The sequence below is a fragment of the Platalea leucorodia genome, assembly GCF_965183815.1.
Source record: "Platalea leucorodia genome assembly, chromosome: 8".
NCBI lineage: Eukaryota > Metazoa > Chordata > Aves > Pelecaniformes > Threskiornithidae > Platalea > Platalea leucorodia.
Window position 1 is genome coordinate 11,249,499 of NC_138830.1, and position 27,383 is coordinate 11,276,881.

The 27,383-nt window shown below is 67.9% G+C and overlaps 4 protein-coding genes across 8 annotated transcripts; 3 read left to right on the forward strand and 1 right to left on the reverse strand.

Annotated features, from left to right (window-relative positions):
• Positions 1–824: 824 nt before the first annotated feature.
• Positions 825–8,815, forward strand: ECE2 (endothelin converting enzyme 2; the record flags this gene model as incomplete). Its single annotated transcript, XM_082319145.1, has 19 exons — positions 825–866; positions 2,630–2,716; positions 3,110–3,254; positions 3,460–3,675; positions 3,760–3,884; positions 4,029–4,175; positions 4,263–4,328; positions 4,541–4,729; positions 5,150–5,292; positions 5,432–5,546; positions 5,799–5,909; positions 6,106–6,204; positions 6,295–6,372; positions 6,582–6,685; positions 6,992–7,102; positions 7,434–7,501; positions 8,149–8,339; positions 8,421–8,516; positions 8,639–8,815. The coding sequence occupies 19 exons, from the start codon at positions 825–827 to the stop codon at positions 8,813–8,815; spliced, it is 2,310 nt and encodes a 769-aa protein (XP_082175271.1).
• A 1,366-nt stretch (positions 8,816–10,181) lies between these two features.
• LOC309594332 (mitochondrial ubiquitin ligase activator of nfkb 1-A-like) lies at positions 10,182–13,108 on the forward strand. Of its 5 annotated transcripts, none has more exons than XM_082319961.1 (5): positions 10,182–10,227; positions 10,740–10,879; positions 11,137–11,224; positions 11,306–11,426; positions 11,614–13,108. In XM_082319961.1, the coding sequence occupies exons 2-5, from the start codon at positions 10,763–10,765 to the stop codon at positions 12,308–12,310; spliced, it is 1,023 nt and encodes a 340-aa protein (XP_082176087.1). In that variant the 5' UTR covers positions 10,182–10,227; positions 10,740–10,762; the 3' UTR covers positions 12,311–13,108. The 5 variants fall into 5 exon arrangements, with proteins under 5 accessions (XP_082176087.1, XP_082176085.1, XP_082176088.1 ...); XM_082319959.1 differs by having other exon boundaries at positions 10,222–10,286; XM_082319962.1 differs by lacking the exon at positions 10,182–10,227 and adding an exon at positions 10,296–10,328.
• Positions 13,109–18,753: 5,645 nt separating this feature from the next.
• On the forward strand, positions 18,754–21,692 carry CAMK2N2 (calcium/calmodulin dependent protein kinase II inhibitor 2; the record flags this gene model as incomplete). The annotated part of the gene is made up of 2 exons (XM_082319770.1): positions 18,754–18,922; positions 21,106–21,692. The coding sequence occupies 2 exons, from the start codon at positions 18,754–18,756 to the stop codon at positions 21,174–21,176; spliced, it is 240 nt and encodes a 79-aa protein (XP_082175896.1). The 3' UTR covers positions 21,177–21,692.
• Positions 21,693–23,460: 1,768 nt separating this feature from the next.
• On the reverse strand, positions 23,461–27,343 carry EEF1AKMT4 (EEF1A lysine methyltransferase 4; the record flags this gene model as incomplete). The annotated part of the gene is made up of 3 exons (XM_082318969.1): positions 23,461–23,763; positions 26,188–26,471; positions 27,169–27,343. 3 exons carry the CDS (start codon positions 27,341–27,343, stop codon positions 23,461–23,463), a joined length of 762 nt encoding a protein of 253 aa, XP_082175095.1.
• Positions 27,344–27,383: the final 40 nt, after the last annotated feature.

Sequence of the window (27,383 nt, forward strand, 5' to 3'; positions counted from 1 at the left end):
CGTTGGGAGGTGTCGAGGCGGGGTGTGAGGCTGCGTGCGTAGCCACGGCCTCCCCCTTGCTCGCCACCGCGGCGACGGCCATGGCTGTGCACGCCTGTGTGCGTGCGACTGTGTCACACCGTGTGTGGTGGCACGGGCCTGCGGGTGACCTCGGGGTGCCGGTGTCAGTCAGTGTGTGTGTGCATCCTGGGATTGCACTGGTGCGTTGGGGTGCACACCCGGGTACCAGAGCAGGGTGTGCTGCTGCAGCTGTGCACCACTGCCACCCCGCTACCGGTGCCGGTACCCGGTGTTGCGCAGTGCCAGCGTGCCTCCCCGCGTGCCGGTACGTGTGTCAGCGTGCCGGTGCCCATTGCGGGCGCATGGGTGCGAGCCCGGGTGCTGCTCCCTGTGCCGGTGCGGGTGCCAGTGGGGGTGCGGGTGGCGGTGCCAGTGCAGACACCGGTGCGGGTGGCGGTGCCGGTGCGGGGCTCCTCCCGCACGCACGGCGGTCACCTTGGCGGCGGGGCCGGGCCGGGTGGAGCGGAGCGGTGCGACCGGGCTGGGCACCGGTGCCCCCGCTCCAGCCACCCCCGAGGCGCCGGCCCCCGCCGCCCCCGCCCCGTTGCCTACGGGCGGCGCCCAGCCGGTACCAGCCCCCGCGGCTCCATCCCTCCGCTGCTGCCCCATCCCTGCCCGGTCCCTGTCCCGGTCCCGGTCCCGGCGGCGGCGCGGCGGCCGGTGCGGGCCATGGCGGCGGCAGAGGCAGGCGGCGCTGCGGCGGCGGCGGCGGGGGCCCGGCGCGGCCCGGGCGGGGAGCGGAGCTAGGCGGGAGGCGGCCCGGGATGGCCAGGATGAACGTGGCCCTCCAGGAGCTCGGACACGCCGTGAGTGGCCGGGGCAGCGGCGCGGACCGGGCCGGGGATGGCGGCGGGGCAGGGCGGGGAGCGGGGCAGGAGGAGCGGGGGGACGGGGGGCAGCGGCTCCGGGGGGGCAGAGGGGACGGAGAGGGGTACAGGAGGGGGCCGGGGCAGAGGAGAGCCCGGGGGCTGGAGGGCTCAAGGAGCTGGAAGGGCTGGGGAGGCTGCGGGACCCCGCAGGAGGAAGGGATGGAGGGGCTGGGGGAGCCCGTGGAGGGGGGATGGCCGGGGGACGCAGGGGGCTGCGTGGGGCTGGGAGAGCTGCGTGGCTGGAGGGTCCCCGTCCCCCACGGCGGGGGGAAGAAGGGGGAGGAAGGGCACATCCAGACCCCTGCCTGGGGTCGGGCAAATGGAGCTGGGGCAGTTCGGAGGTGGCCCCACAGACCCTTCTCTGCCGAGGTATGAAGCCCACCTGGGGTACAGTGATGCTGCTCATAGGGTGCCTCCCAAGGCAGCACCCCTGAAGGGAGCAGGGGGCCCTGACCCTGTGGGTCTCAGCCCCATGGAGAGGGCAGGAGGAGCCCCAGGACCAGGTCCTGCTCCTGCCTTAAGGGTGCCAGGAGGTACTGGGGAGGGGGTGATGCTGGCTCGTGCCCAGGAGGACGAGGACCACCCAGGAGGGGAGAGGAGAGTGTTGGAGGAGCCAAGGCGGTGGGGGTGCCTGGCTGAGTTCCCACAGGATGCCGAGCCGTCCCTCCTAATGCCTGCGGCTCCCAGGAACCCGCCCTGGCGGGGGGCTCCTGCCAACCGTCGATCCCAGCCTTGCACCCTCCCGCTGCTGCAGCCCTAGGCGAAGCCCCCTCCCTGTGCCGGCGGTGTGGCAGTGGGCAGAGCTGGGCACAGGGCACTTGCTCTGCTTCACCCCCTGCCCATCATCCTTCCCGCCCCGGCTCCCGACACCGGCCCTGCAGGCAGCCCTGGGGCATCCACCTTAGTCTGCAGCACAGATGGGAGGGTGAGCAGCAACCCACCCAGGCGTTAACTCTGAAGCCTAAGGATGGCTCGTGACCAGCAGCATTGCTGATTCTCTTCCACCAAAGCCTCCAGCTTTTTCTTCCAGCTCATCCCCCCGCCACCTCCCCCAAAGCTGCTGGCTCAGCTCCACCACCTCCCTCTTGGCTGAGTCCTCGGCAGCCCTCACGGCTGGGTCGGTGCAAGCAGCCCCTGCTGGGCTGCCCCGTAAGGCCGGGAGTGAGGGGGTCCTGCCCTGCCGGCTGGCACCCCCTGTAGTGCCCCCTCTCCCCTCACGCTCTGCCTGCACGGGCTCGGCCCTGCACCCCGGGCACCCCTGAGGCCAGGATGGGGTGGGAGGCGCTTCCAGATGTTTCGGACCGGTGCACATCTGCATGGAAAGTTCCAGGCGGGGGAGGAGGGGCAAGGCAGCAGCACTAGCCAATGGTTGCTTGGCAACAGGGACCACGTCTCCGTGGCGATGTGGCACCTGTCGGCAGGGCTGATGCCACGGCTGCCATGGCGACGTGGAGGAATGCTCTGGAGCGAGCCCCCGAGCCCCCCACCAGCATCTCTCCCCGTGCTCCCCGGGGCCACCCGGGGCTGGGGACAGCCCCTGGGGGAGGCCCTGGTGTACCGAGGGGGGTCAGGGGCTGCCCCGTTCCCCCCGTGCAGCCACGGAGTGGGCACCGGTCCTCACCGTAAGATCCGGAAGGGATGGTGGGGCGGGGAGCAGCCACCCCCACACCCCCATCCCAGCCCGCTCCCTCCCTCGGCAGATGCCTGACTACAAGCGTGCCACGCTGCAGGATGACGAGGGGCCAGAGCCAACGGGGGACGGCAGCGCCTCTCCCGACAGCGTGGAGGTGAGGTCTGCCCGGGCCCCTCCATCCTTCCCCTCTCCATCCTCCCTGGCCCCGCTCCTCACCCTCAGCCGGAGCCTGCCCGCAGCCGGGTGGGCAGCAGGAGCAGGGCCCACAGCCAAGCCAGCCCTGGCTGTCCCCAGGGATGTGCTGGGAGGCAGCCAAAATGCGGCAAAGAGTGTGCCCGGGCCATCGTCCTTCCTTGCGGTGGGGGGGGGCCACAAGCACCCACTGCCAGCTCGCCGGGGCTCGTGCCCTGGGGACCCCCAGAGGGATGCCCTGATCCCCTCCTCGTCATGCAGCTGAGCCAGGCACCAGGGCACAGGAGGGGAGGGAAGAGGGAGCAGTGAGGTTTGGTCCCCCCACGGTGCGATGGCAGGTCCTGCTCCTGCCCAGGTGGGGTTTCGGAAGGGGCCGGGGCCGCTGCTGAGCCGCCTGGCCTCGCGCAGCCAGCTGGAGCTGGTGCTCTGCGCCGTCGCCATCTCCCTGGCCCTGCTGCTCGGTGTCGCCATCGTCGCCCTGGCCATCCAGTACCACAGAGGTAGGGAGGGGCCCCGCGCCCCACCGGGGTGGCAGTGGCATCCCCCCACCCAGGGGGGACACGGCAGGATGGGGAGGGATGGGTCAGCCCATGGCTCCTGCTCCGGGTGCTCTGCGTGCCCGGGGTGCAGGCAGGGTTTGGCCCCGCTCCGTGCCTCGGTTTCCCCCACACACGCGCACAGCCCCAGGCATGCCTTCCCTGCCAGATCCCTCTCACAGCACGTGCCTGACGGATGCCTGCGTCCGGGTGGCCAGCAAGATCCTGGAGGCCCTGGATGCGGAGACGGACCCGTGCCAGGACTTCTACCAGTACTCATGTGGGGGCTGGATCAAGAGGAACCCACTGCCCAATGGGCGCTCCAAGTGGAGCACCTTCAACAGCATCTGGGACCAGAACCAGGCCATCATGAAGCATCTCCTAGGTGGGCTCCAGGGGGGGTCATGGGCACTGGGGGGGTGACGTCTGGGCACAGGCGTCCCCAGGACTGACCTGCAGCCTCCCGCAGAGAACGCCACCTTCAACTCCAGCAGCGAGGCGGAGCGGAAGACGCAGCGGTACTACCTGTCCTGCCTCAAGGAGCAGAGGATAGAGGAGCTGGGCTCCCAGCCCCTCATGGAGCTCATCGACAAGGTGGGCAGCCATCCACACGTGAGCCGAACTGTCAGGGCTCAGCCTAGCACATCTCCTGCTCAGCTCTTTGTGTAACCGGGGAGGGGGCAGCCCTCGGGGACAGACCCTATCCCTCCTTGAGGTGCCGGGTCTGTCTGCCAGCAGATCGGGGGGTGGAATGTCACCGGCTCCTGGAACCAGACCAGCTTCATGGAGGTCCTCAAGATGGTGTCGGGCACATACCGGGCAACCCCCTTCTTCACGGTGTACGTGGGTGCAGACTCCAAGAGCTCCAACAGCAACGTCATCCAGGTTGGCACCTTGGCACTGAGGGCTGGCAAGCACCGAGGGGGCACCGGTGGGCACTGGGCTGCCCATGCTGCCCGTCTCTCCTCCCAGGTAGACCAGTCGGGGCTTTTTCTCCCATCCCGGGATTACTACCTGAACAAGACTGCCAACGAGAGGGTGAGGCTGGGCACCGGGCACCCTGCCGGCAGCAATCAGGGGAAACCCGCAGCAATGGGGTGCAAGCAGCGCCGGGACGCACCCGGCACCTGCACCCTGCCCATTGAGGTGGCACAGTGCCCAGGCACGGTGCCCAGGCAGCGGGTCTGAACCCCCCGGGGAGGTGGGATGAGCTGCAGCCGGGACTGAGCTGGGGCTTGGGGTCCCGCCAGGTCCTGGCAGCGTACCTGGACTACATGGTGGAGCTGGGCACGCTGCTGGGGGGCACCCCGGAGCCCACCCGCCTCCAGATGCAGCAGGTGCTGGACTTCGAAACCCAGCTGGCCAACATCACCGTGCCCCAGGCTGAGCGGCGGGACGACGAGAAGATCTACCACAAAATGAGCATCGCTGAGCTGCAGGTGGGCACAGCATGGCACAGCCTGGGGAAACCCTCTGGAGATGCAAGGGGGGGGTTGTCCAATGGGGCACCGAGGGGTCCATGCCCGCTGCTGTCCCCCCCAGGACACCCCAGGCGGCCCCATCCATTGTGGGACATGTGCTGGGTGCTGGAGCGAGGTGCTCATCCCCCTGGTCATTAGGATTTGGGGCGAGCTGCCACCCTGCATGGGGAGTCCTGGGGTCCCCTCCTTCTGCAGCATTGAGAGCAGCAGGGAGCCATGGGAAGGGTTTGGGTCAGAGCAGGGATTTGGGGTGCTGAGGGACCTTGGGACCCTCCTGGGTAACACAGCCCCTGCCCCAGGGGATCCTCCTGTGACAGACGGGAGGGGCAGAGCCGTGCCGAGCACCCAGGTGCCGCATCCCTGTGTCCCCCCCCCCAGGCCCTGGCCCCCGCCATTGACTGGCTGGATTACCTGTCCTACGCCCTGGCCCCGCTGGAGCTGGCCGACACAGAGCCCGTGGTGGTGTACGGGGACACCTACCTGCAGCAGGTCTCTGACCTCATCAACAGCACCGACAGGAGGTGAGGCACCCGTGAACCCCCGCCATGCCCCGTTTGGGGTTTTCCCCATGGTGGGGGCACATTTTGGGCTCGCTGGCAGCTGGGGCATCCCCCATGGACCATGCCTGTGCCAAGCCGTGGCATCTCTCTGCCCCTGCAGCATCCTGAACAACTACTTGATCTGGAACTTGGTGCAGAAGACAGCTTCCAGCCTGGACCAGCGCTTTGAGACAGCCCAGGAGAGGCTGCTGGAGACACTGTATGGCACCAGGAAGGTAACGGGGGGCCCTGGGACCAGCCCCCTCGGCCCCCAGCCTGGAAGCAGCCAGGACCACCTCTGCCCTTGGGATGCCCTTGGAATGCTGAGCCCCGGATGCTGCAGAGGGAACCCAGGGACCATCTTTTGGGATGGGGGTTTAGCTGCTGAGCATCTCCCCCCTGGGGAGGGGGCAGAGCCAGGCTAGGGGCAGGGAGAGGAGCAGGGGAGGGGGCTGGGGGTCTCACGGAGCCCCATCTCACTCCCACAGTCCTGCACGCCCCGCTGGCAAACCTGCATTTCCAACACGGATGACACGCTGGGCTTCGCCCTGGGCTCCCTCTTCGTCAAAGCCACCTTCGACCGGGACAGCAAGGCCATCGTGAGGATACTTCTGCCCCTGTCCCCTCCCCATCACCATCCGTGGGAACCCCCCTTTCCCCCCCAAACCCCAGGGCTGGAAGGCAGGGAGCAGGGAAACGGGACCCCCAGCCCTGGGGAGGTCGCATCCTGCCCACCCTGTCCCTGTCCAAGGGGCTGCGGAGGGCAGAGGGGCCTTCATTCCCTCCCCTCCCCAGGCTGAGGAGATGATCAGTGAGATCCGGGCGGCATTCGAGGTGTCCCTGGACCAGCTGGACTGGATGGACGAGAAGACCAGGCAGGCTGCGAAGGAGAAGGTGACCCTGGGGAGGGCGGAGGGTGGGAGACCCCCCACTCCCGGGAAGCCCCCCCACCCCATCTCACTGCCAGGGCCTCTCCCCACACAGGCGGACGCCATCTACGACATGATCGGCTTCCCCGACTTCATCCTGGACAACAAGGAGCTGGATGACGTCTATGATGGGGTAGGGGGGCACCTGGCTCACAGGGAGGGGGCCTGGTCCCTGCTCACGCCAAGCCCTGCAGGGCCCCGTGGTGGGGCGATGTCCCTATTTGGGGGACCCGTTTGGGATGGGGAGTTATGCAGAGCCACCCCGGTACTGAGTACATCCCAGACAGGGTGGGGGGAGCAGTCCCTGGTGGACCCTTCCTCATTTCTCCTCTTCCTCACCAGTACGAGGTCTCGGAGGACTCCTTCTTCCAGAACATGCTGAACTTCTACAACTTCTCTGCCAAAGTGATGGCCGACCAGCTCCGGAAACCCCCCAACCGCGACCAGTAAGGGGGGGGGCCCAGAGGATGTGACACTGGCACAGTGTCACAGCACTGTCCCCAGCACGGCCTGGGTGGCACTGGCTCACTGGGGGGAAGGTCCCTCCATGGGGTGGCACAGCATTTTGGGTCACCCGCAGTGGCTCTGGCTTGTCCCTGGGACAGGGTCCCTTGGTCACGCGGCGGTGGTGCCAGCCTCCGGCAGGGCAGCACAGGGGACCTGCGGTGGGAGATGGCACAGGAGGGTGCCACATTGGAGGGGGGAGAGGGGATGCATCCCTGCCTGTCCCCTGTCCCACCTCTCTGCCCCAGGTGGAGCATGACCCCGCAGACCGTCAATGCCTACTACCTGCCCACCAAGAACGGGATCGTCTTCCCCGCCGGCATCCTGCAGGCTCCCTTCTACGCCCGCAACCACCCCAAGTGAGCTGGCATGGGGATGCGGGGGCACGGGCTGGATCAGGGCCAGCACTCCACAGAGCCCCCCACAGTCACGAAGCAAAGCCCTGGGAGGACTTGAGGGTCCCTCAAGGCTTTACATCCCACAGACAAGACAACCTGCAAAGTCCCTGTGGGGCCACCAGTGTCCCCAACAGGACTCATTCCCAGCTGGGTGCCAACCGGAGCAGAGTCTTGCAGGGTGCCCCAGACACAGACGGGGTGCCCAGGCTGTGGAGGGGGTGCCCGGGCTGGGGGCAGGCTTTGATGGCATCATCCCCCCACACTTACCTGGCTCTCTCCCACGGCCCCACAGAGCCCTTAATTTCGGTGGCATCGGCGTGGTGATGGGGCACGAGCTGACCCACGCGTTTGACGACCAAGGTGAGAGCCCGCGGGCAGCGCAGCCCTGACCCCCATCACCTCCCTGCCCCCCGCCCGGCCCCTGCCCTCGGTGTGGGGAGGGGGTGCCATGGGCGCGCGGGGGTCCCGCTTTGCCATCCATTGCATCATGCGTGCTCATGCCCCCCCAGCCGCCCCCCCTTCTATCGTCCTGTCTCCCCAGGTGGCACCCGCTGATACCTCCCCCCGGCTTCTCTGTGCAGCTTTCGCTCCATCCGCTTGGTGAGGACACGGTGTCTGCAGCCCCGGCCCCCTCCTCATCCTCCTCCCCGTGGGGCACGGGATGGGTCCCTCTCACATCCGCTCTGCTTTGCATCTTCACCACAGCCCCGGAGCCGAGACGGGGTCAATGGGGGAATGTGGGGTGACAAATCTGGCTTGGGACAGCAGGGATCCACCGGGGGATGGATGGGACCCAAGCACACAGCTGAGCCCTAGCCGGAGCCCGCCTGGAGCAGGGGCTGGGGGACACCATCTGCCCTGGGCATGGACCCAAGGCGCCAGGTCCCCCGGTGTCCCCTGGGGCTGTCCCCACTGCACCCCACCCTGCTTCGGGACCCCCTGCAGCAGGGGGTCTGCAGGGGGCCGGTGTCCCCCAGACCCACCCCACCCACGGCTCGGTCCCGCAGGGCGGGAGTACGACAAGGAGGGCAACCTGCGGCCATGGTGGCAGAACTCCTCCCTGGAGGCCTTCAAGAACCGGACGGCGTGCATGACGGAGCAGTACGGCCGCTACACCGTCCACCGCGAGAAGGTCAATGGCCGGCAGACGCTGGGCGAGAACATCGCCGACAACGGCGGGCTCAAGGCAGCCTACAATGTGAGTGCCACAGTCCCAAGGGGACGCGGACCCCCGTGCCTGTCTGTCCCTCCCCGGGGCTTCAGGGCGCCTCTCCTGCAGGCATACAAGTCCTGGCTGCAGAAGAATGGGGAGGAGAAGCGCCTGCCGGCCCTGGGGCTCACCAACCACCAGCTCTTCTTCGTGGGCTTCGCACAGGTAGGGCACAGCAGCATGGTGGGTTCCCCATCCCTCCCCAGCCCCTCGGAGCCACTCCACAGCCCCCTATCCCACCTGAGGGGCTCTGTCCTCCATCCCTGAGGCTGCTCCTGCTCTGGCAGGTGTGGTGCTCCGTCCGGACGCCCGAGAGCTCCCACGAAGGGCTGGTGACCGACCCCCACAGCCCCGACAAGTACCGCGTCATCGGCACCCTCAGCAACTCCCGGGACTTTGTTGAACATTTCGGCTGCCCCCTGGGCTCCCCCATGAACCCCGGCAAGCACTGTGAGGTGTGGTAGGGATGGGGAGGGTGTTGGGGACAGAGGGGACGATGCTTTGCTGTGCCCCCACCCCCAGCCCTCACCGGCTGCCAGAGCTAGCCCACGGGCAGAGAGCGGGGCCACCCCCCGGGTCACTCTCCATCGCGGTCCCCCCCTGTGCACACACCGCACGCCGCCTTGCCCCACCTCTGCCCCCCTCCCCAGCACAAACTGGGCACCCACCGCAGCCCCCATCCTCAGCCTGGGGCCGGGCACGGCCGGCAGAAAAGCCGTAGCACCCCCAAAACGCCGCTCTGCCCCCCCAACCCTGACGTGCTAGAGACGGGCACAGCTCAGCCCCCCCAGCGCTGCGTCCCCCCCGGGGTGGGCAGGTCAGAAGGGTCCCAGGGAGAGCACTAGAGCCGAGCCCCCCGACCTGCTGGAGACGGAGGCTGGGGGCCACCCGGCTCCGCTCTTCCCTCGCCCCCTCTCAATCCGGCTTGGCTTCCCCATCCACCTCTGCTGAGACCAGCGGGCAGCAGCGGGGACTCCGGTGCCTTCAGCTGTGGGTGGCTGTCGCTGAATTTATTTAACGATTAAAAGCAGTTTCCACTTAGTCCAGCGACTCTGGGTCCTTCGCGGTGTTGGGGTCGGGGGAGAGGTGGGATCTGGAGCGGGGGGTGACTCAAAAGCCGGGGGAACGTGTGGGAGATGAGGCATCCCGAGGGATGGGAGTGGGACATGAGGCATCCCGAGGGACCAAGGGAAAGGAGCGGGAGATGAGATGTCTTGAGGGACAGAGGGAGGGGAGCAGAGGCGCGGGGCAGGAGAAGGGCAGCCGCAGGGCTGGCCCTCAGCCCTGGCACCCCAGGCAGGGCAGGGGGGACGGGGTCACCCCTCAGCCACCGGCGTGGGGGGGCCGTGCTGCCGGCTGGCACCCAGCAGGGTGGCTGGGGGACACCGAGGGCGGCTCTGGGTGAGGCTGGGGGAGCGGGAGGTCAGGAGCCGGGCTGGGACAGACCCCAGCCCCGGGAGCGGGGGGGGTGTCCCCCGGTGCAAAGCCCAGCCGAGGGGTCCCCTTGCCCCCCGGGGCGGGGGTGCAGAACGGGTGACCCCATCCTGCCCTGGGGCCAGGCCGTGGCCGAGCCCCCTCCGCGGAGCACCGGGGGCCTGCCCTGGCCGGGGCCTCTCCCCACGCCGCGCCCCCAGCCCCGTACGGGGCTCCCCCCGCCGTGCACCCCCGCCTCTGCACCGGGACCCCACCGGCCCCCGGGGGGGCTCGCAAAGGCCGCCGGGAGTTGTAGTCCTGTCGGTGGCAGGCGCAAGGCCCGACGGGAGCTGTAGTTCGGCGCAGGGGACGCTGGGAGCCGTAGTTCCGGGCACGGCTCGCCCCGCCGCCGCGCCGCGGAGGCCGCACTCCATTTCCCAGCAGGCGGCGCGGCGGGGCCAGGGTCCGGGCTTGGGCGTCTCCGGCCTAGGGGGGCACGGGGGGCAGCGGGGCCGGGCCGGCGTAAGAGGCAGCGGCGGGGCCGGGCCGGGCCCGGGGGGCTGGGTCCGAGCCGGGTGCTGGGTTTGGGCCAGATCGGGGGTGCTGGGCCCGGACTGGAGGTGCTGGGCCTGGACTGGGGCTGCCGGGCCTAGGTGGGACCCTGGGTTCAGGGCCCGGGCTGGGTCACGGGTGCTGGGCCTCGGCCCCATCCTGGGCGCAGGGCAAGATTTTGGGTGCCTCTGGACCCAAAGGGGAGCTGGGCAAGGGGAGCTGTGTCAGGCTGGGGCTGCCAGGCACCTGTGGGTGCTGGAGCTGAACTGCCAGCCAGGGCCGCGGGCAGGCTTGGCCCTAGGGCGGCAGCACCCAGGGGACAGGGGCAGTGGGATGTCCCTGCCCTGGGGACAGGGGCGCTAGGACATCCCTGCCCCTGGGCTGACATGACCCCGTCCCGCGGCCAACACGCTCACCTTGCAGGCGTGCCGCCCGAGCCTGGCACCATGGACACGCCACCCATCACGCCTGGGGAGCTGCTGTGTCTGGGCTCCAGCCTCGCCTTCTCCGGCCTCTTCTACTACCTGTACAGGAAGAAAGCCAGAGTCGTGGCACGCATACAGGTAGCCCTGTCCCTCAGATGCTCTCTCCTGCCCACTGCCCCTTCCCCCGTGCCCTACACTGCCCAGCCCAGAGCCTTTGATTTGGGTGCAGCTTGCTGATGACTGCAGCCTGCTGCGTCCTCTACTGATGTCACGATGCCCAGGACCATGCAGGTCACATCCTGCCAGAGATCCCCACAAAGCCCTGCATGACCCGCCCTCTGCCTGCCAGCCCATCTGCCCCTGCCCATGTTCACACTCAGTCCCTGCTCTTCCAGGAGGCCCCAAAGCTCCAGGTTGATGACGATTTACCAGCACTGGTGTCTGCGGCTGATGGGAGATGCCTGCCTTACGTTGCCCTGGAAGGTAAGGAGACCCTGCGGCCCCACACTGGGGATAGGGGCTGGGCTCTCCTCCTTCAGCTGTGATGCATCCCTTGGTCCTTAGGCATAGTGCTGCCAGCCAAGGCTGCGCTGACCAGCCATTACCATGAGGGGCTGCAGGGCGTGATCCAGAAACTGCTGCTGAAAGAGCATCGGCTGATCTGGAACAGCTTGGCCCGGAGCTGGTGAGCGATGGGAGGGGACAGCAGGGTTGGGCTTGCACCGGTGGGTCCAGACCCCCATCCTCTGGGGCCACTTGAGAGGCAGAAAGTGGCTCGGTTAAAGGCTCTAGTCCCTACCCTTGGCTCAGCCCCAGGAGCTCGGAGTTCCTCCGCGTTCTCCACATCCCAGCGCTGCGCTCTCTGCTTTCAGGACTGAGAGTGAGCGGGTGCTCTCGGAGCAGGTCTACACTGTCCCCTTCTTGCTGGCCTCGCCAGACACCGAGGCGGTGACGCAGGTGAACGTGGAGAGTCCGCTCCGAGCCATCTGCCTGCCGCTGGAGACGGTGTACGAGCGGTTCCAGCAGCCGGCCCACGGCTTCCGCGACCTGCTGGGCCAGTACTTGAGCGGGGAGAAGCCCAAGGGCATCCTGGAGACGGAGGAGATGCTGCGGGTGGGGGCCGGGCTGACAGGCATCGGGGAGCTGGCCCTGCACCCCGATGGCTCCCTGCACCTCCAGCCGCCGGCCCGGGGGGGCGAGTATTTCCTGTGCCTGGGGGACTGGCAGACGGTGCTGGCGGAGCTGGAGTCGGCCAGTGGGCTCTGGAAGGGTGCGGCCCTGCTGTGTGCCGCGGCAGGCCTGGCCGTCCTCCTGCACGCCCTGTGCCGTGCCTACCGCCGCGCCCGCCTCAAGCAGCAGCCTGAGGACAAGGAGCCGGACGGCGAGGAGGCTGGGGATGGGGGGACCGAGGACTCCTGCGTGATCTGCCTGACGCGGCCCCGCGAGTGTGTCCTCTTGGGCTGTGGCCACATCTGCTGCTGCTTCCGCTGCTTCCAGGCCTTGCCTGCCCACCTCTGCCCCATCTGCCGGGGGCCCATTGACCGTGTGGTGCCCCTCTACCAGGCCTGAGAGCACCCTGGGTGGTGGGGCCCAGGGAGGGGCAGCGTGAACCAAGCCAAGCCCAAAGCCTGCAGAAATCTCAGCTGTCCCCTCGCGTGCAGCTGAGGGATTCCTGTTGGGAGGGAAGGGTCCTGGTGTGCCCCTCCTGTCTGTTTTTGGGATGAGGGGGAGTTATAGCCTCCTCATCCTCCCTTTGTCTGCCAGAGGGACCCCCCGCCCAGACGTGAAGGCTTGGGGGAAACATACTCGGTGCCTGAGCCGAGGAGCCGAGTTGCCTGCCCCACGCCGGGGCGTTCCTCTGGCTGCCGGCTGTCTGACCCGTGCCCCTTTCCCAGCCCTGACTCCCCCAAAGCCATCCGGGACTTTTCCCCTTGTTTGACTTCTCCAGCGCGTGGCTTCGTCCACGAGGAGGATGGCAGGGTCAAGACCAGAGGTGGCAGGGCACAGAGGGCACAGTGGGGTGACAGAGACCCCCAAGCCACCACAGTGGCACACCTCAGTGCCACCATTGTCCTCCCCCTCAATCTGTGTGCCTACAGCCACTGCCCAGACCAGGGGCACCCGGGGGCTGGCAGGGATGAAGTACGCCCCTTCACTAGTTGCTCTGCCACCTGGGGAGGGGGACAGCGTCCCTCCATCCCTCTCCACAGGGTCCCCGCTCTCCTCCTGGAGCGGCAGGACAGCCCTGGGATGCCCTGGAGCCTGCCTGTGCCTCCAGCCCCCACTGCACCCAGCTTTCCTGCCCGCCTCCCGGCCAGGACCGGGTGCAGGAGCGGCTTGCGGTGGTGTGTGGAGTGATAAAGCCAAGGAGCCGAGCTCGGCCTCGTCTCTTCCTTCGCGCCGTGAAGTCGGGGGGAGGCGCCGGCAGCCGCTTCCCTCCCCGCCCAGGGAGCCGGCCCGGGGGTACCCTCACCAGTGGGTGGTGGGCAGCAGACCCCCGGCTGGGGTGCACCTCCTCAGGATACAGCCCCGAAAGGGGTGGGGGGACAGTACCGTTGCCAAGGCGATCGTGCTCCTCTGGTCTCCATGGCAACCGCTCCCCTGGACCGCTCCCCATCAGTGCCTGGCTGCAGTTGCCCAGGCAACCCACGGGCTCTCCTGGCTCCTGCAGCTTTGGGGCACCCAGGATTTGGGGTGGGGAGGGGCAGCGCTAGCAGGCCCCTGGCAGCCAGACAGCAGTGTTGGGAGGGGGCAAGGGGATGACGTGCCCCCTCCCCAGGGCAGCAGTCCCTGTTGCTACCAGTTTGGGGCTGGGAGCTTGCCTGGGGCAAAGGTGCCCCTGTGGTGTTGCCCCCAGGGCCTGCAGCCAGCCGTGATGCCCCAGAGCACCCAGTGAAACCTCTTGGGACCCACGTGCATTTTTGGGGTGGGGGTTTCCCCTCCCCGCCCCCCCCATCTTTCAGCCCAGCCTCTTCCCCACATCAGCACAGTGACTGCCGCGCTGCAGAGTGAGCAGTGGGGCCCGGATCGCCGCCGGAGCCGGGCATCCCTCCCGTAGCAGGAGGGATTTCGGGAAGGAGATAAATACCAGATGGGAGAGGGCCGGGCTGCCAGGAACACACTCCCTGCATGCCAAGAGCTGCTGGCGCGAGTGGGTGCGTGGGCCGGGGAGGGCAGTGGGTGCCTGCGCTCCCCGAGACTGCTCGCCTCGTTCCCCGGGGCCCGGCAGTCAGCTGGGGACAGGGACAGCTAGAGAGGGACCTGCGGCCACCCGCTCCCCTCTGTCCCCACAGGTGCTGAGGGTGCCTGGGGGCAGGGGACGCATCTCTGGTGCTGGAGGAGCACGGGGAGGGTGCCACCCCATGCTGGGGCACAGCCCTACCCTATGTCTCCCCTCTTGGGTCTCTGCCACCCCCAGGAGGCCACCAGCCCCGCGGTGGCCTGGACACGCAGACCCCACTGAGCAGCCCTGCCTGGCACCGCTCTGGGCAGCAGCGTGACTCAACCGCTCAGCTCAGCGCCAGCCAAAGCCTCGCTGTGCCAAACCACCCGGCACAGGGGCTGCCTGGCCATGCCGCAGCGCCTGTGCCCCCGGCCGAACCCACTGTGTGTCCCCCCGGGGATTTTTGGTCCAGAGCAGGACAGCGGGGAGCTCACAGTGCGCAGGCTGAGCCCTGCCCAGCCACGCTCCCCACCACACAGGGACCCAGGCGTCCTGCCGGCTGCCCCCCCCCACCCCACAGGGTCCCTGTGGGTGCCAGCCCGTGCCCATGGCCCCCACCCACGCCCCCCAGGGCTGCCAGCCCGCTCCCGCCTGCCTGCCTGCCTGCCTGTCTGTTGTCATGGTGACCAGAGATGTGGTGATAGGCGAGGACGGAGCCTCACACCCCAACAGGGCTGTTCACCCCCCGACGGGGTCAGCCCCCCACCCTCCTGCTCCCCTCCACCCCAGCTCTGGGCAGAGCACCCTCCGTGAAGCCCCTGCCCCAGGCAGCATGCTGGGGGTGCCCCATCTGCTCAGTGATGATGATGATGATGATGCTCACCGTCCCCATTTGTGCCCTGGGCAGCTCATGTGAGGGATGGGGACAGTGCCATCCCTCTTCCACCTGCCCCAGCTTACAATCGGAGCCCCCTCGGCAGCACCCTCTTCCCAAAGCCAGGCTGCATGCTGAGACAGACAGACTCATCTCACTAGTGACAGGCTGCTGGCTGGCCCCAGCTCTCCTGCGAAGGTCTGAGCCCTTCCTCCCTGGGAAAGGTGTTTTCCCTCGGGGGAGGGCTTTTCAGCCTTGTCTTCCCACGTCACTGGCTGCAGGGACAGCACAGGGCGAGGAACAAGCCACTGTCCCATGCTTGCCCTGGGCTGACCCACAGCACAGCTGCCGAGCAGGATGCCCATCCCCTGTCCCCCAACATCTCCTCACTACGGTGAGGAGGGCCACCACAGCCATCGGCACACGTGGCCATCTCCACTGCCTGCACCCAGCCTGGGACCATGTCTCTGCTCCCCCAAAATGCCTGTGCAAAGGAGCTGCCCGACCATGGCACAGGCAGCACACACAGCAGCATCCCCACCTGGGCTCTGCCTCCTGGGAGCCACTTGGCTACCGAGAGCTGGCGACAAGAGCCAAGGGGAGAGACATCCCTGACCTTGCCAGTGACCTTCGCTGGTCCCCCACGCCGGGCCAGGTGCTCAGAGAGAGCGGGGGTGCCAGCAGCAGGGAGCTGGCGCTCGGTGAGGGCCCCGGGGCCGCGGCTGCCGCGGAGCAGAAGTGCCATTTCACGTTTCTTGGCAGGGCTGGAAGCAGCACAGATGGAGGCACCAGAGCTGGCCTCCCGGCATGCCTCTGCAGCCCCCAGCCCCGTGGGGCCAGCCCCGGGTGACAGCACCGACAGGCTCCTGGACCTGCACCAGAGAAAGCCCTGGGTCTGGTGGCTGATGCCTCCTGCCTCTTCCGAGCCCCCTGTCATCCAGCCGCTGCCTGCCAGGCCACCGACCCCATCCCAGCCAGGCCTTGGGGACCACCAGGTGCTCCCATCCAGTCCAGCGCTTGCTGCCCGGGGGTCCCTGCAGAGCCTGGGCAGGACATGCCCCACCACGAGCCGCTTGCGCACACACAGCGCGTTTCTCCACCGTAAAACCACTTGAAGCACCAGCGACTGCAGGGAACCCCCTCACCTCCATCAGAGCACCCGGAGCCAGCACCCGAATCCCTCCAAGGGTGCAGGGCTCAGGGGCAGCATCCAGCTGTGGGGCTGGGTCACGGCAGGCACTGCTGGGCTCCTGGGGCGTCGTCCGAGGCCAGGCAATGCAGCGCAATCTCCATTGCTGGGGGGGGGGCGATGCGGCTCCCCTCTGCGGCTGGGACCCTGGCTGCGTGCCCCCTGCCCGGCCCCATATCTGCCCCAGGGGGGTCACGGCTGCCCCCAGCCCTTGCATCACCTGCAAGGTGTCCCAGCTCGGGGGCTGCAGCCCAGGTTTAAGGAGCCAGGGCAGGAAGAGCCGCCTGCTTCCCGCTCCCACAGCCCCTTCTTCCCTCTGGAGCCGGCTTTGTGTCGGACAAAAGGCTGCAAAGGAAGCGAGAAAGGAGATTACGTGGCTGCTAAAAGACGGATAACGAAGGTGGGATGAGAGCCAGGGGAAGGCAGGCGTGCAGTCCAGCTCACCATGGCGGGATGCAACCTGCACTGGCAGGGGATGAGACTGGGGTCATGACCAGCAGCAGCCTCGGGGAAGCCAGAGATGTCCCAAGGAGATGCAGTGCCCAGAGCCACAGCGCTGCCCTCTCCCACCCACAGCCCACCTGTACCGGCATGAATCCATCCCTCCTCCTGCCTGGGCTGGGTGGAGGGTCCCTCCCACACCCCCAAACCCCAGCCAGCCCCACAGAGTTCCCGCCCACCCCATAGCCAAGCCAAGCAGCTCCTCTGGGTGCAAGGCACCGTACAGATACAGGTGCAGGATAAGCAGGGCCATTCCCAGGGTGACCCCTCTTGAGCTTCTCCCCAGGAGCCCGCCGGGCTGGAAACCCTCCTGGAGTGCAGCAGCGGTCCTGCTCACATCCCACACAGCCCATCTGCTCCTCTTCTCGCTCACCCCCGGCCCCGCGCGTGCCACGGCCTGCCTGTCCCTGCCCACGGGCAGCGGCACGTGGGCTTGGTGACGGGAAAAGCAGGCCACATCTCAGCGTGGGCCTCTCGCCTATTTTCCCAGGCGCTTTTTGTGGGAGCAGAAGCCGTCACATGAAAAAGTTCAAGCTGGTTCCCCAGCAAAGACAGGAATAACGGCACTGCCTTGCCAGCAGAGAGCGGGCACCACTGCCCCATCCCTTCCCGTCTCTGCTCTGGGAGGGGACCTGTGCTCTGCAGAGCCCGGCACAAAGGGAAAGGCATGGCTGAGACTTCCCAAAATAGAAGTACCTGCCCTCTCACATGGACCAGCAGGGCTGATGCTCTTCTGTAGCACCTTTCACCAGGATCTCAGGCCATGGAGATGCTGGCATGGAGAGATGGACAATAGGGCCATCTGTAAAACCCCGCTCTTGCTCCCTCAAGACACCCAGAGGGAGATTCTCATGGGGCTGGTATGGGGCTGGCAAGTGCTGCTGCCACGCAGGGCTCTGGCTTTGCTGCAACCCAGCACACCCAAACGAGCAGTGGGGCCTGGATGCGAGAGAGCAGCAGGAACAGGGCTGCTCCATGACAGGGTGGCCCTTTCCAACCAGCCTGTGCCTTCGTCGTTGTCGTCATCATCATTGTCATCGTCATCATGTCCAGGAACCAGCCGGGGCCAGGGCTGTACCCACAGCTCAGGCAAGGAGCAGCAGCCCCAGCCTGAGCTTAAATAGCCCCCCCAGCCCCAGGTGACAGGGATGGGGGGTCCCAGGTGAGGCCGCTCAGGGCCACCAATGCCAATTAGTGCAAGCACTGCACTGGCAGGGAAAAACACAGGAGGGAAGGGCCAGGGCGGGTCTGGGGCAGGGGTGTGCAGAGGGTTCACAAACAGGGCTCTGGGGGGGCACTGGAACCGCTTTTGTAGGTCTCTCCTCCCTGACCCACAGCAGGTCCCCATTGGGGATGGCTCCCCTTCCCCTTGTCTGCAGAGAGCCCCCAGGGAAGGACCAAACCATGGGGCGAGAGGCATCCTGGGGCACGGCCCCTACATGGCCACGCTCACGGGCACCTGCAGAATCACACCCACGTGCCCCCCACAGCCCTGCAAACACATGCAAATGGGCACCCGTGTACATACAGATCACACACATGTGCAGAGACCCATACATGGGGCGGCCAAGGCAACGGGCAGGGGCTGGGGCAGGACCGGTGTGGCTCCAAGGGGGGACCCCAACACTGGGGGGGCTGTAGGAGGGGGTGCCTGGATGGGTGTTGGGCAAGGGGCACAAGTGGGGGGGGGCTGGGGACAACCTGGCTGGGGAAACGCTGGGGTAGGAGCTGATCTGGGGGGGCTTGAGCCCGCCGGGCTGCAGGAGGCTGGGAGCTGGGCTGGGGGTGCTGGGGTGGTTCGGGGGACCAGAGCAGGGTGTTGGGGGGGGGTCTGTTTGGCATCACCTCGGTGCGCTGCGGGAGTGCTCGGCTGTGCCTGGTGGTCCTCGGCTGCAGGACACGGGGGTACCCGCCTGTGCCCAGGGCTCCCCGCTCCACAGGGGCACCCCGGAATTGGGGTGACCACCCCGGCAAGGCCGTGCCGGGGGCGGAGGGGGACCAGACGGACCACCCTGCGCTGGGGACAGGACAGGGGCTGGGTCCCCCCCATCCCAACCCGGGCAGGGACGCACGGCGGCGGGGGTCCCCATCCCCATCCCGGCCGTGCCGTGCCGGGCCGGGCCGGGCCGCGGCGCTCCGGAGCCGCCCCCCGCCGGGGGGGTCCCCGCTCCCCCCGGATGCATGACTTCATCCTTCCGCCCGGGTTTCCTCCCCGCCGCCGCCGCCGCCGCCGCAGACCGGCTCCCGGCTCGGCGCGGCGCGGCTCGGCCCGCTCGGCCCCCGCCATGTCGCAGGTGCTGCCCTACGGCGAGGACAAGGTGGGCCGCTACGGCGCCGAGCCCGAGGCGGGGGAGCTGCCCTTCAGCTGCCGCCTGCAGGACACCAACGCCTTCTTCGGGGGCAACCAGGGCAAGCGGCCCCCCAAGCTGGGACAGATCGGCCGCGCCAAGAGAGGTACCCGCCCGACCCCCCCGCCTCTGCCCCCCGACCCCCCGCCTCAGCCCCGCCGCATCCCCGGGACCCCCGCATCTGCCCTGCGGCATCCCTGGCATCCCCGGCGCTGGTTCTCGCATCCCCAGCGCTGTCCCAGCGGGACCCCCGGGTCTGTCCTTGCATCCCCGGCTCTGCCCCACGGCGTCCCCGGCGCTCCCGGCTCTGCCCTTCCATCCCCAGCTCTGCCCCGGGACCCCCGGATCTGCCCTGCGGCATCCCCGGCGCTGCCCCCCGGCATCCTCGGGACCCTGGATCCTGCCCTCCCGTCCCCGGCATCCCCGGCACTGGCCAGTGCATCCCTGGCACTGCCCCCCCCCGGCGCCATCGGCATCGCCCCACAGCATCCCTGGGACTCCCGGCTCTGCCTTGCATCCCCAGCACTGCCCCCCGGCACCCCCGGCTCTGCCCCCCCCAGCATCCCTAGAACCTCCAGCTCTGCCCCACATCACCCCCGGCGCTGCCCCCCGGCATCCCCGGGATCCCCAGCTCTGCGACTGGCACCCGGCGCTGCCCTAGAACCGCAGGCCCCCCCCGTCCCCAGCTCCAGACACCAGCGCTGCCCCCCCCAGCCCGGGGCTGCCCCCGGGACTACCCTGCTGCATCCCTGGGGCTGCCCCCGGGGCTATCCTCAAGCATCCCTGGGGCTGCCCCCCGGCGCATCCGTGAATGCCCCCCGGGACCCCCCCGGAACTGTTCCTCAGCACCCCTGGGATTGCCCCCACATCCCTTTGGACTGTCCCCCCACATCCCTATAAACAACCCCCAGCATCACCAAACAGCCCCCCCAGCCCCATAAACCTCTCTCCCTCCACGTTTCTCCCTGCCGCAGAGACCCCCATCAGCAGCCGCTGGCGATGCTGATCAACAAACACCCCCCCCCTTTTACTGTCCCCCCCCGGGACTCCATGAACCTGTGTGCCCCCCCCACCCCCCCGCTTTGCTGCCTGCCGCAGAGACCCCCATCAGCAGCTCCCCTGCTTCCATCAGGACCCAAATAAATGCCCCCCCCCCTCCCCTGCGCCCCAATCTGTCACCATCGATCCTCCCCGATGCCTTGGGGACCCCGGAGAATGGCCCCTGCCTCCCCTGTGGCCCCCACCCCACCTACTTGGGGGACCCCCATAGGCAAGCACCCCTCCTTGAGCTGCAGGGGCAAAAGGGGGGGGGAACAGAGCCCCCTCCCAGCACAAATACACCCCGGCCCCGAGGGGGGGTGAGCTGCTGGCTGCTCCACCCGCCCCCCCTTTGCAGTGGTGGTGGCTGGGTCTAGCAGCCCCCCCCGGGGTGATGGGGAGGCTGGTTCCCCCTCGGTGGTGATGGGGGGGGTCTGGCTGCTCCCTCGGTGATGTTGGTGATGGCGGGGGGTCTGGCTGCTCCCCTGGTGATGTTGGTGATGGCGGGGGGGGGGGGTCTGGCCAATTTGCCCCCAGGGTGCTGATGTGGGGGTTGCTGAGCACCCCAGTAGTGATGTTGGGGGGGGTGTCTGTCCGCCACCCCTGAGGGTGATGGTGATGGGGGGGGGATCTGCCCAGCCGGTGATGGTGATGTGGGGGGTCTCTGTGTGGCCCCCCCGATGGTGATGCTGACGGGGGGGGCTGTCTGGAGGGTGATGCTGACCGGGGGGGGGGGGGGGCTGTCCACCCCCCCATGGTGCTGCTGACGGTGGGGGTCCGTGCAGCCCACTATGCTGACAGGGGGGCTGTCCGGCTCCCCCGATGGCGGGGGGGGTGTCCTGCACAGCGGGTGATGCTGATGGGGGTCTGGCTGCCACCCCCGCCGAGCTGGCGGGGCCCCCCCCGCTGGGTCATTACCCATTCCAGTCCTGTTGCTCTCATCAGCGCCTGCCGCAGAGAGGAGGGGGGGTCCTTCCTGGTCTTTCCTGCCCCCCCCTTCCCAAACCACCCATCCAGAGGGGGCCGGCTGGCTGCAGGAGGGGGGATGCTGCCCCTACCCAAGCCATGCGGGGGCGGGGCGACCCCCCCATCCCCATTCCACCCACCTGCACCGTGCTCCCCAGCATCTGGGAAGGGGGGGGCACATCTGGAGCCCTCCTGGGGTGGTGAGTGGGGTGAGAGCCGGGGAGGGGGGGGGGCAGAGGCTGGGCGTGGGGGGGTCCCCTCGCCCACCCGCGCCTGTCCCCGCAGTGGTGATCGAAGATGACCGGATAGACGAGGTGCTCAAGGGCATGACGGAGAAGTCGCCGCCGGGGGTGTAAGCCGGGACCCTCCGCCAGGACCCGCAGGCCGTGCCCTGCTCCCAGCCCGCCCGGCCCTGCATGCTGGCTGGACCGCCGACGAGGAGGGGGAGACCATGCCCGTGCCCCCCCCCCGGCCCGGGGGGGGCTCCGCGGCCACCATCCCCCCCCCGAGCCATGCACTTTACCCCTCCGCCTCCCCCGGGGAGGGGGAGGGCACCCGCCGAGCCCCCCCACCCTGGGCAAAGACCCCCCCCTCCCCGGGGGGGTCCCCCCCCATCCTCCTTGGCGGGGGGTCCCCGAATCCCGGGGGGGGATCCGGCCCCACGAGCCGGGGGGGGGAGCGCTGCTGTCCAGAGACATTTTTTGCTCCATCGTTTTTTGCATGAGCTTGGTGGCCCGGGGGCCCGGTCCGGGGGCCGAGGGTCAGCCCCACCACTCCGGCACGCTTCTTTTTAAACAGAAACTCCTCATATTTGTATTTTTATATCCGAATCTTTGTTAAAAACGATCTGCTGACGTTGAGATGTTGAAGTAACCGCATCGGGAAAACAAACAAACAAAAATGGTTCATATTTTTTTCCATAAGAAAAAAAAAGACAAAAAAAGAAGAAAAAACCGAGGGGGGAAAAATAAACGGGGGGTGAGAAAGATGGAGGGAACGCGAGGAAAGCCGAAGATGCAGGGAGGGGAGCGGGGACCCCCAGCCTGACCCCCACCGCCGGCAGCGGGACCGGCTGGAGGGTTCGGCAGCACCATCAGCCGCCGCAGTCCCCTCCCAGCAGCGCCGGGGCCAGAGCCCCCCGGGCCGGCTGTGGGTGCCGGGGGGTCCCGGCGCTGCCCCTCGCTTGAGGGTAGTGGGGCCGGGGGGGGGGAGCGGGGAGGGCAGGGACCGGCCTGAGTCGTTGTTTTTAATTTTGTACTTTAATTTAATTTTATTTTTTAAGAAGCTTCTCGGGGGGGTCTGATGTGCATGAGAAACTCGTCATCTTTTTCAATAACCTACGAGTGGCATTTATGGAGACAACGCAAAAAAAAAACACAACAAAAAAACACCAAACAAAAAACAAAACCGAGAAAAAAAACACCAAAAAAAAGGAAAAAAAAAAAAAAAAAGATACTTGTGTCATGATGTTCTACGAATGATCCATTGTAAATTTAAATGCCATTTTTCACTGTACTGGTGAACAAAATGCAATGAATAAAATACATTCATGTACCGAGGCGAGGCCAGCAGCCGCCTGCTCCTTTCTGTTCCTCCCAGGCACCGGCTGGTTTTTGGGGTGCCTGCGGGATGGGGTGGCATGGCAGGGGGGGCTGACCCCGGAGTCCTTCGCTGGCTCCCGGCGCAGGGGGAGCCACTGGCTGACCCACTTATGCCTTTTGCCAGAAATAGCAGCCCAGCAGCTCGCGCCTCTTCGCTACGTTACCGCCGTCCCTTTGATGAGGGGTCCCCTCCGTGCCCCCCGGTGTCACCCACCCTGGTGGGGTTTGGTGCCCAAACGGCCCCTGGGGACACCCCCGGTAGCACCTGCGCACCTGCTGCAGCCGCCATGCCAGCACCCACGCGCTGGCACCCATGCGCAGCCAGCCCTGCCGGCACACGGTGGCATGCCTGTCACCAGCCCCGGCACACGCGTGCCGCCGGCCCCAGGCACGGGCAGGCGCGGGCCAGGCGTGTGCGGCACACCGGGGTTGTCACCGCGGCCAGGAGCGGGGATGGAGGGGGACAGGGGCAGACGTGCCACCCTGCCCACACATGCACTCCACGGTGCCCCCAGCCCCGCACTGACATGTCCCAGCCCGGACCCCCGGCCGGGGCTGGGGGGTGACAAGGACACGGTGCCCTTGTGCACCCCCACGGCCGAGGAGGCCGGTCCAGGGGTCCCGTGGCGGGACGGGGAGCAGTGAGCACCCCCCATGCTACCCCCTGCACCCAGTGCCAGCACCCCCCATGCTGCCCCCAGCCCAGCTGCCTGTGCTGGGGCGGGGGAGCAGGGAGCCGCTCCCCGCAAGATGGATGGGTGGAATTAAACCCGATTTGGTTTCATTACCGTCCGCAAAGCCCCGAGCCCTGGCTGCTCTCCAGCTGGGCGAGAGAAGGGCTGGTGATGGGAGCACAGCATCCCTGGAGCATCCCGCTGTCCCCCCCCCGGGAGGAGGCCAAGCCCCCCTCTTTTCTCCCATTACTCACATCACTGGGCAGCTTGGGGGGACGACACTGGTTCCCTGTCCCCCACCCACAAGGGTGGAGCAGCTTAAGGCGTTATTGGGTGGGGGGGAGGCAGGGGAAGCCCCCCCAGGGTCACAGCTGGATGGCAAGGAGATAGTCCTCGTTGTTGTCCGGGGGGGCGGGAGGTGGCGGCGGGGCGGGGGGCGGTGGGGGCTGGTGCAGCCGGCGCCCCAGGGCCAGGTCGGGGGCGTCCAGGGGCTGCCCCTTGCGCATGATGTAGACGAAGTAGTGGAAGGCGCCGGCGTCCCCGTCCCCGCAGGCGACGTGGCGCAGGGACCAGCCGAAGGCCTCCTGGGCGTAGTGGGGCTTGCGGAAGTGGGGCTGGGTGAAGGTGATGGAGATGAAGCAGCCCCCCGGGCGCAGCACCCGGCTCACCTGCGGCAGGAGAACCCCCGGGACGGGGCGGGGGGACACAGTGAGGTTCACCCCCTCTGGCAGGGACAGCCCCATCACCATCTGCCAAAGATCCCCCCCAGCCTCTCCCATTGCCCCCCCAAATTTCCTGGCCTAACCTTGCCCCCCCCACGCCTGGTTCTGCCATGTCCCCAGATCACCCACAGCTTGGTGTTAATGGGGGTCCCCACTCACAGCCTCTCCCTGCACCCCAAAACTCTTCACCCCATGCACAGCAGATGGCACAGAGACCCAACCCTGGTGCAGGGAAAAGCTTCACCCTCCTGGGCACAGGGCCCCCCTGGAGCAGCGTGGGACCCCCATCCCACCCACCCCTCCCCAGGGCACCCAGTGCCACCCTCCCACCAACACCCAGCGTCCGAGGTGTGTGTGTGGGGGTTGGACGGGAAAGGATTCGACCCTTTTAATCACCATTTTCTCCCCGCTGGAACTAAGCCCCCGCTAACAGGATGGAAAAGAACATCAATTTTCTTGCCTGGCTTTATCCAATGTCAAAAGGCTTTTACGGCCAGCGCTCGCGTGCTCGGCATGCAAAGGCAGCGCCCGGGGCGGACAGGCGGCCAGCCAACCCCCCAGCCGGTGATCCCCCCCCCCCATCGGCACCCTGCCCCAGGGGGGGACACCCCCAGATCCCCCCTCTGCAAGGGCAGAGAGCCACTGCGGCAGGGGAGAGGGCTGGGGGCCAAGCCGGGGTTTCCCAAGCTCTGGTTTAATCCCACTGGGAAGCTCCACGGCTCTGCGCTGGCTGGGGCCAGGGATGGAGAGGGGAGCAGGCAGCCTGTGTGTCCCCCCCAGCTGCGGTGGGGGCTTTTGAACCAAACCTTAGTGGTTTTGGCCAGGAAAAGGGGAAGGCAGGTCCCTGCATCCCCCCTCCAGGCACCCAGCTCAGCATCCTCCTGCAAAGCCCCGGATGCATCCATCCTGGAAAGACCCCACAGCTTCCCAACTGGTGGGCATGGGGAGGGGGTCCCCAGAGCTGGGGGCAGGCAGGGATCTCCGGCTGGAGCTGAGCGAGAGGCATCCTGCATCCCCGCATCCCATCCCTCCTTAATAGAGCACTAATGGCCGTTGCTTGGAGACGGCCGCAGGAAACCTTCCCATCCGCCGGCCGGCGCGGGGGGGCGAGGCCGGCTGCTCCCCGCTCTGGCACTGACCGGTCACCCCCTCCTCATCGCCCCTGGATCACCGGGACAGGGCTGTCCCCGGGGCATCCCCACAGGCAGGGTGGATTTTTGGGTCCTTACATCCCCCCTGCAGGGAGAGCAGGACAGAGGCTGTGAAAACCTCAGCCCCCCCATGAGAAACGGGGTGCCAGCCACCGCCGGACCCACACAGAGGGACCAGCAAAGCAGCAAGTGGGTGGGAAGGCCCCACGAATCCCCCCGGGGACGAGGACATTGGGGACCGGCTGCGGGTGGAGGCTGGTGCCCAGAGATGCTGGGGGAGGGCAGGGATTGAGCAGGGGATTAAAAAGGGAAAAAAAAAGGGGAAAAAAAGAGCTAAATCCTTGCTGTTTGGCCGAATGACAAGGACAGGCAGCAGAGCTGGCAGGGCAGGGCAGGGCCTGGATGGCGAGGACAGCCCCCCTGCCCACAGCGCCTGGGGTCCCGCTCCCTCCTGGGCTCAGGGGGGCAAGAAAGGATAGGGGGCCAGTAGCCACGAGCACCCTCCCAGCACCCTGTGCCCACACCCAAGGGTGTCGGGCAGGCACAGCAATTAATTATCCTTGCAGTAATTCCCCTGGGGCAGGGGAGGGTGCCAGGACCTGCACCCCCGCACCGGGGCAGGTTCAATCCGGTCCCTGCCTCTGTCGCCAATTAATCGGGGCCTGGAGGCATTGCCCGTCCCCGTGGCAACGCCAAGGCCCTGTCGATGCTGATGGGGGTTGCCATGGCAACCCTGGACCGATGGGGACCCCGGCTAATGAGATCGAAGCTGGGCCGGGGGGGGGGGGGAGCCTGTCACAGCCCTGTGGTCATCACCTTGCCCTGGGCAGGCAGGGCCACCTCGGCGTGTCCCCCCCCAGCCCCCCCGGGCACCCTTGGGTGCCCCTACAGCCACCCAGGCCACGATGGGGCCCACTTTTCCTGCCACCCCTTCATATTTAGAGTGCAAGTAAAGAGGGGGGGGTCACCCAGCCCCCCAGCAGGACCCCAGGGACACAACCTGCTCCATCTACCACCCTGGGGGGAAGGCAGTGGGGTGGGAGAGGGGGGGGTCCCCCACCCCCAAGGCTGCCGGGACCGCCTGTGGGTGTTCCTTTGCAGGGCAGCAGAGGCACCAGTGGGGACATGCCCAGGGAAGCAGGGTGGCGAGGGGACATTCTGCACCTACACCCACCCCAAATGGGGACGGGGTCCACCCTCTGCCCCCCAACCCTGTTACCTCCGCCAGCACCCGGTGCATCGCGGCAGCCGCCTGGGGCGAGACATCCCACGGGTCCGTCTCCTCCACCATCAGCACGTCAAGGGTGCCCTTCTCCAGCACCACGTCGAAGGCGGCGTCGGGGAAGGCGAGGGCGCGGATGTCCATGACGGCCCAGCGCAGGCCGGGGCAGTGGGCGTAGCGGGCGCGCATGGCCTCGATGCAAGCGGGGGAGAAGTCGATGCTGGTGACGTCGGTGTAGCCCAGCTCGTGCAGGTCGTGGCTGAGGGCACTGTTGCCGCAACCTGTGCCGGGACGCGGCTCAACTGGGGTTCGGGGGGTTACCTGCACCCCAACCCCGCTCCCTGGGACCCGGGGGAGGGTGCGGGTGGGCTGGGGCAGCTGGAGAGGGCTGTGCCTTGGTGCTAATTAGTGAGCACCGAGCTGGTTCTTAATTACCCCCCCTTAGGGGGCTTTGGGTGCTGCGGGGCCGCGGGGTGAGAGCAGCCCCCGCACACCGGATCCCCCCGCCCCGGGGCGGGATGCAGGAGGCCGGGAAGGAGCAGGGGGACGGGGCGTCCCCGGTTTTCCCCCCCCCCGCCGGTGCCGTGGGGCAAGGACTCGTGGCAAACGAGGGCAGCGTGCGGCATCGGAGGGGTGGCTTAACGGGGGGAGGCAGCACCCGGCCCCCGCAGGACACGGACCCCCCCGGTGCGGCGGGCACCGGGAGAGGCCCCTTCCCCTCGGGATGCGCTCGGCCGCGGATCAGCCGTTCCCCGGGGGGGGGTGGATTTAGGCACTATTAAGCGCAGCTGGCGGCGGCTGATCCGGTAACAGGATCGGTGATTACACCCGCTTAATCCCACCGGCCCGGTAGGTTCACCCGCGCCCCGCCCGCCCGCCATGGGCGGGGGGGGGGGGCGCGGGTGAACCTACCAGGCTGTCGGCGGATGGGCCCGCAGTTGTGACCCCCGAGCCCCCCGCCCTCCACCGAGCACGTACCGAGGACGAGGATACGGTCACCGGGACGCAGCTCGCCTTCCAGCTGCGGGAGGAACCGGGACAACCCCCCCAACCACTCCCGGGGCTCGGCGCCTTCCCGCCGGTACAACGCGTCCCAAAAACGGCGTTGCCGGTAACGGCGGTTGGCGGCGGGCGCGCGCTGCCGCCGCTCCATAACCTGGCGGGGGGGGGGGGGGTGTCGGGCAAGCACCGTG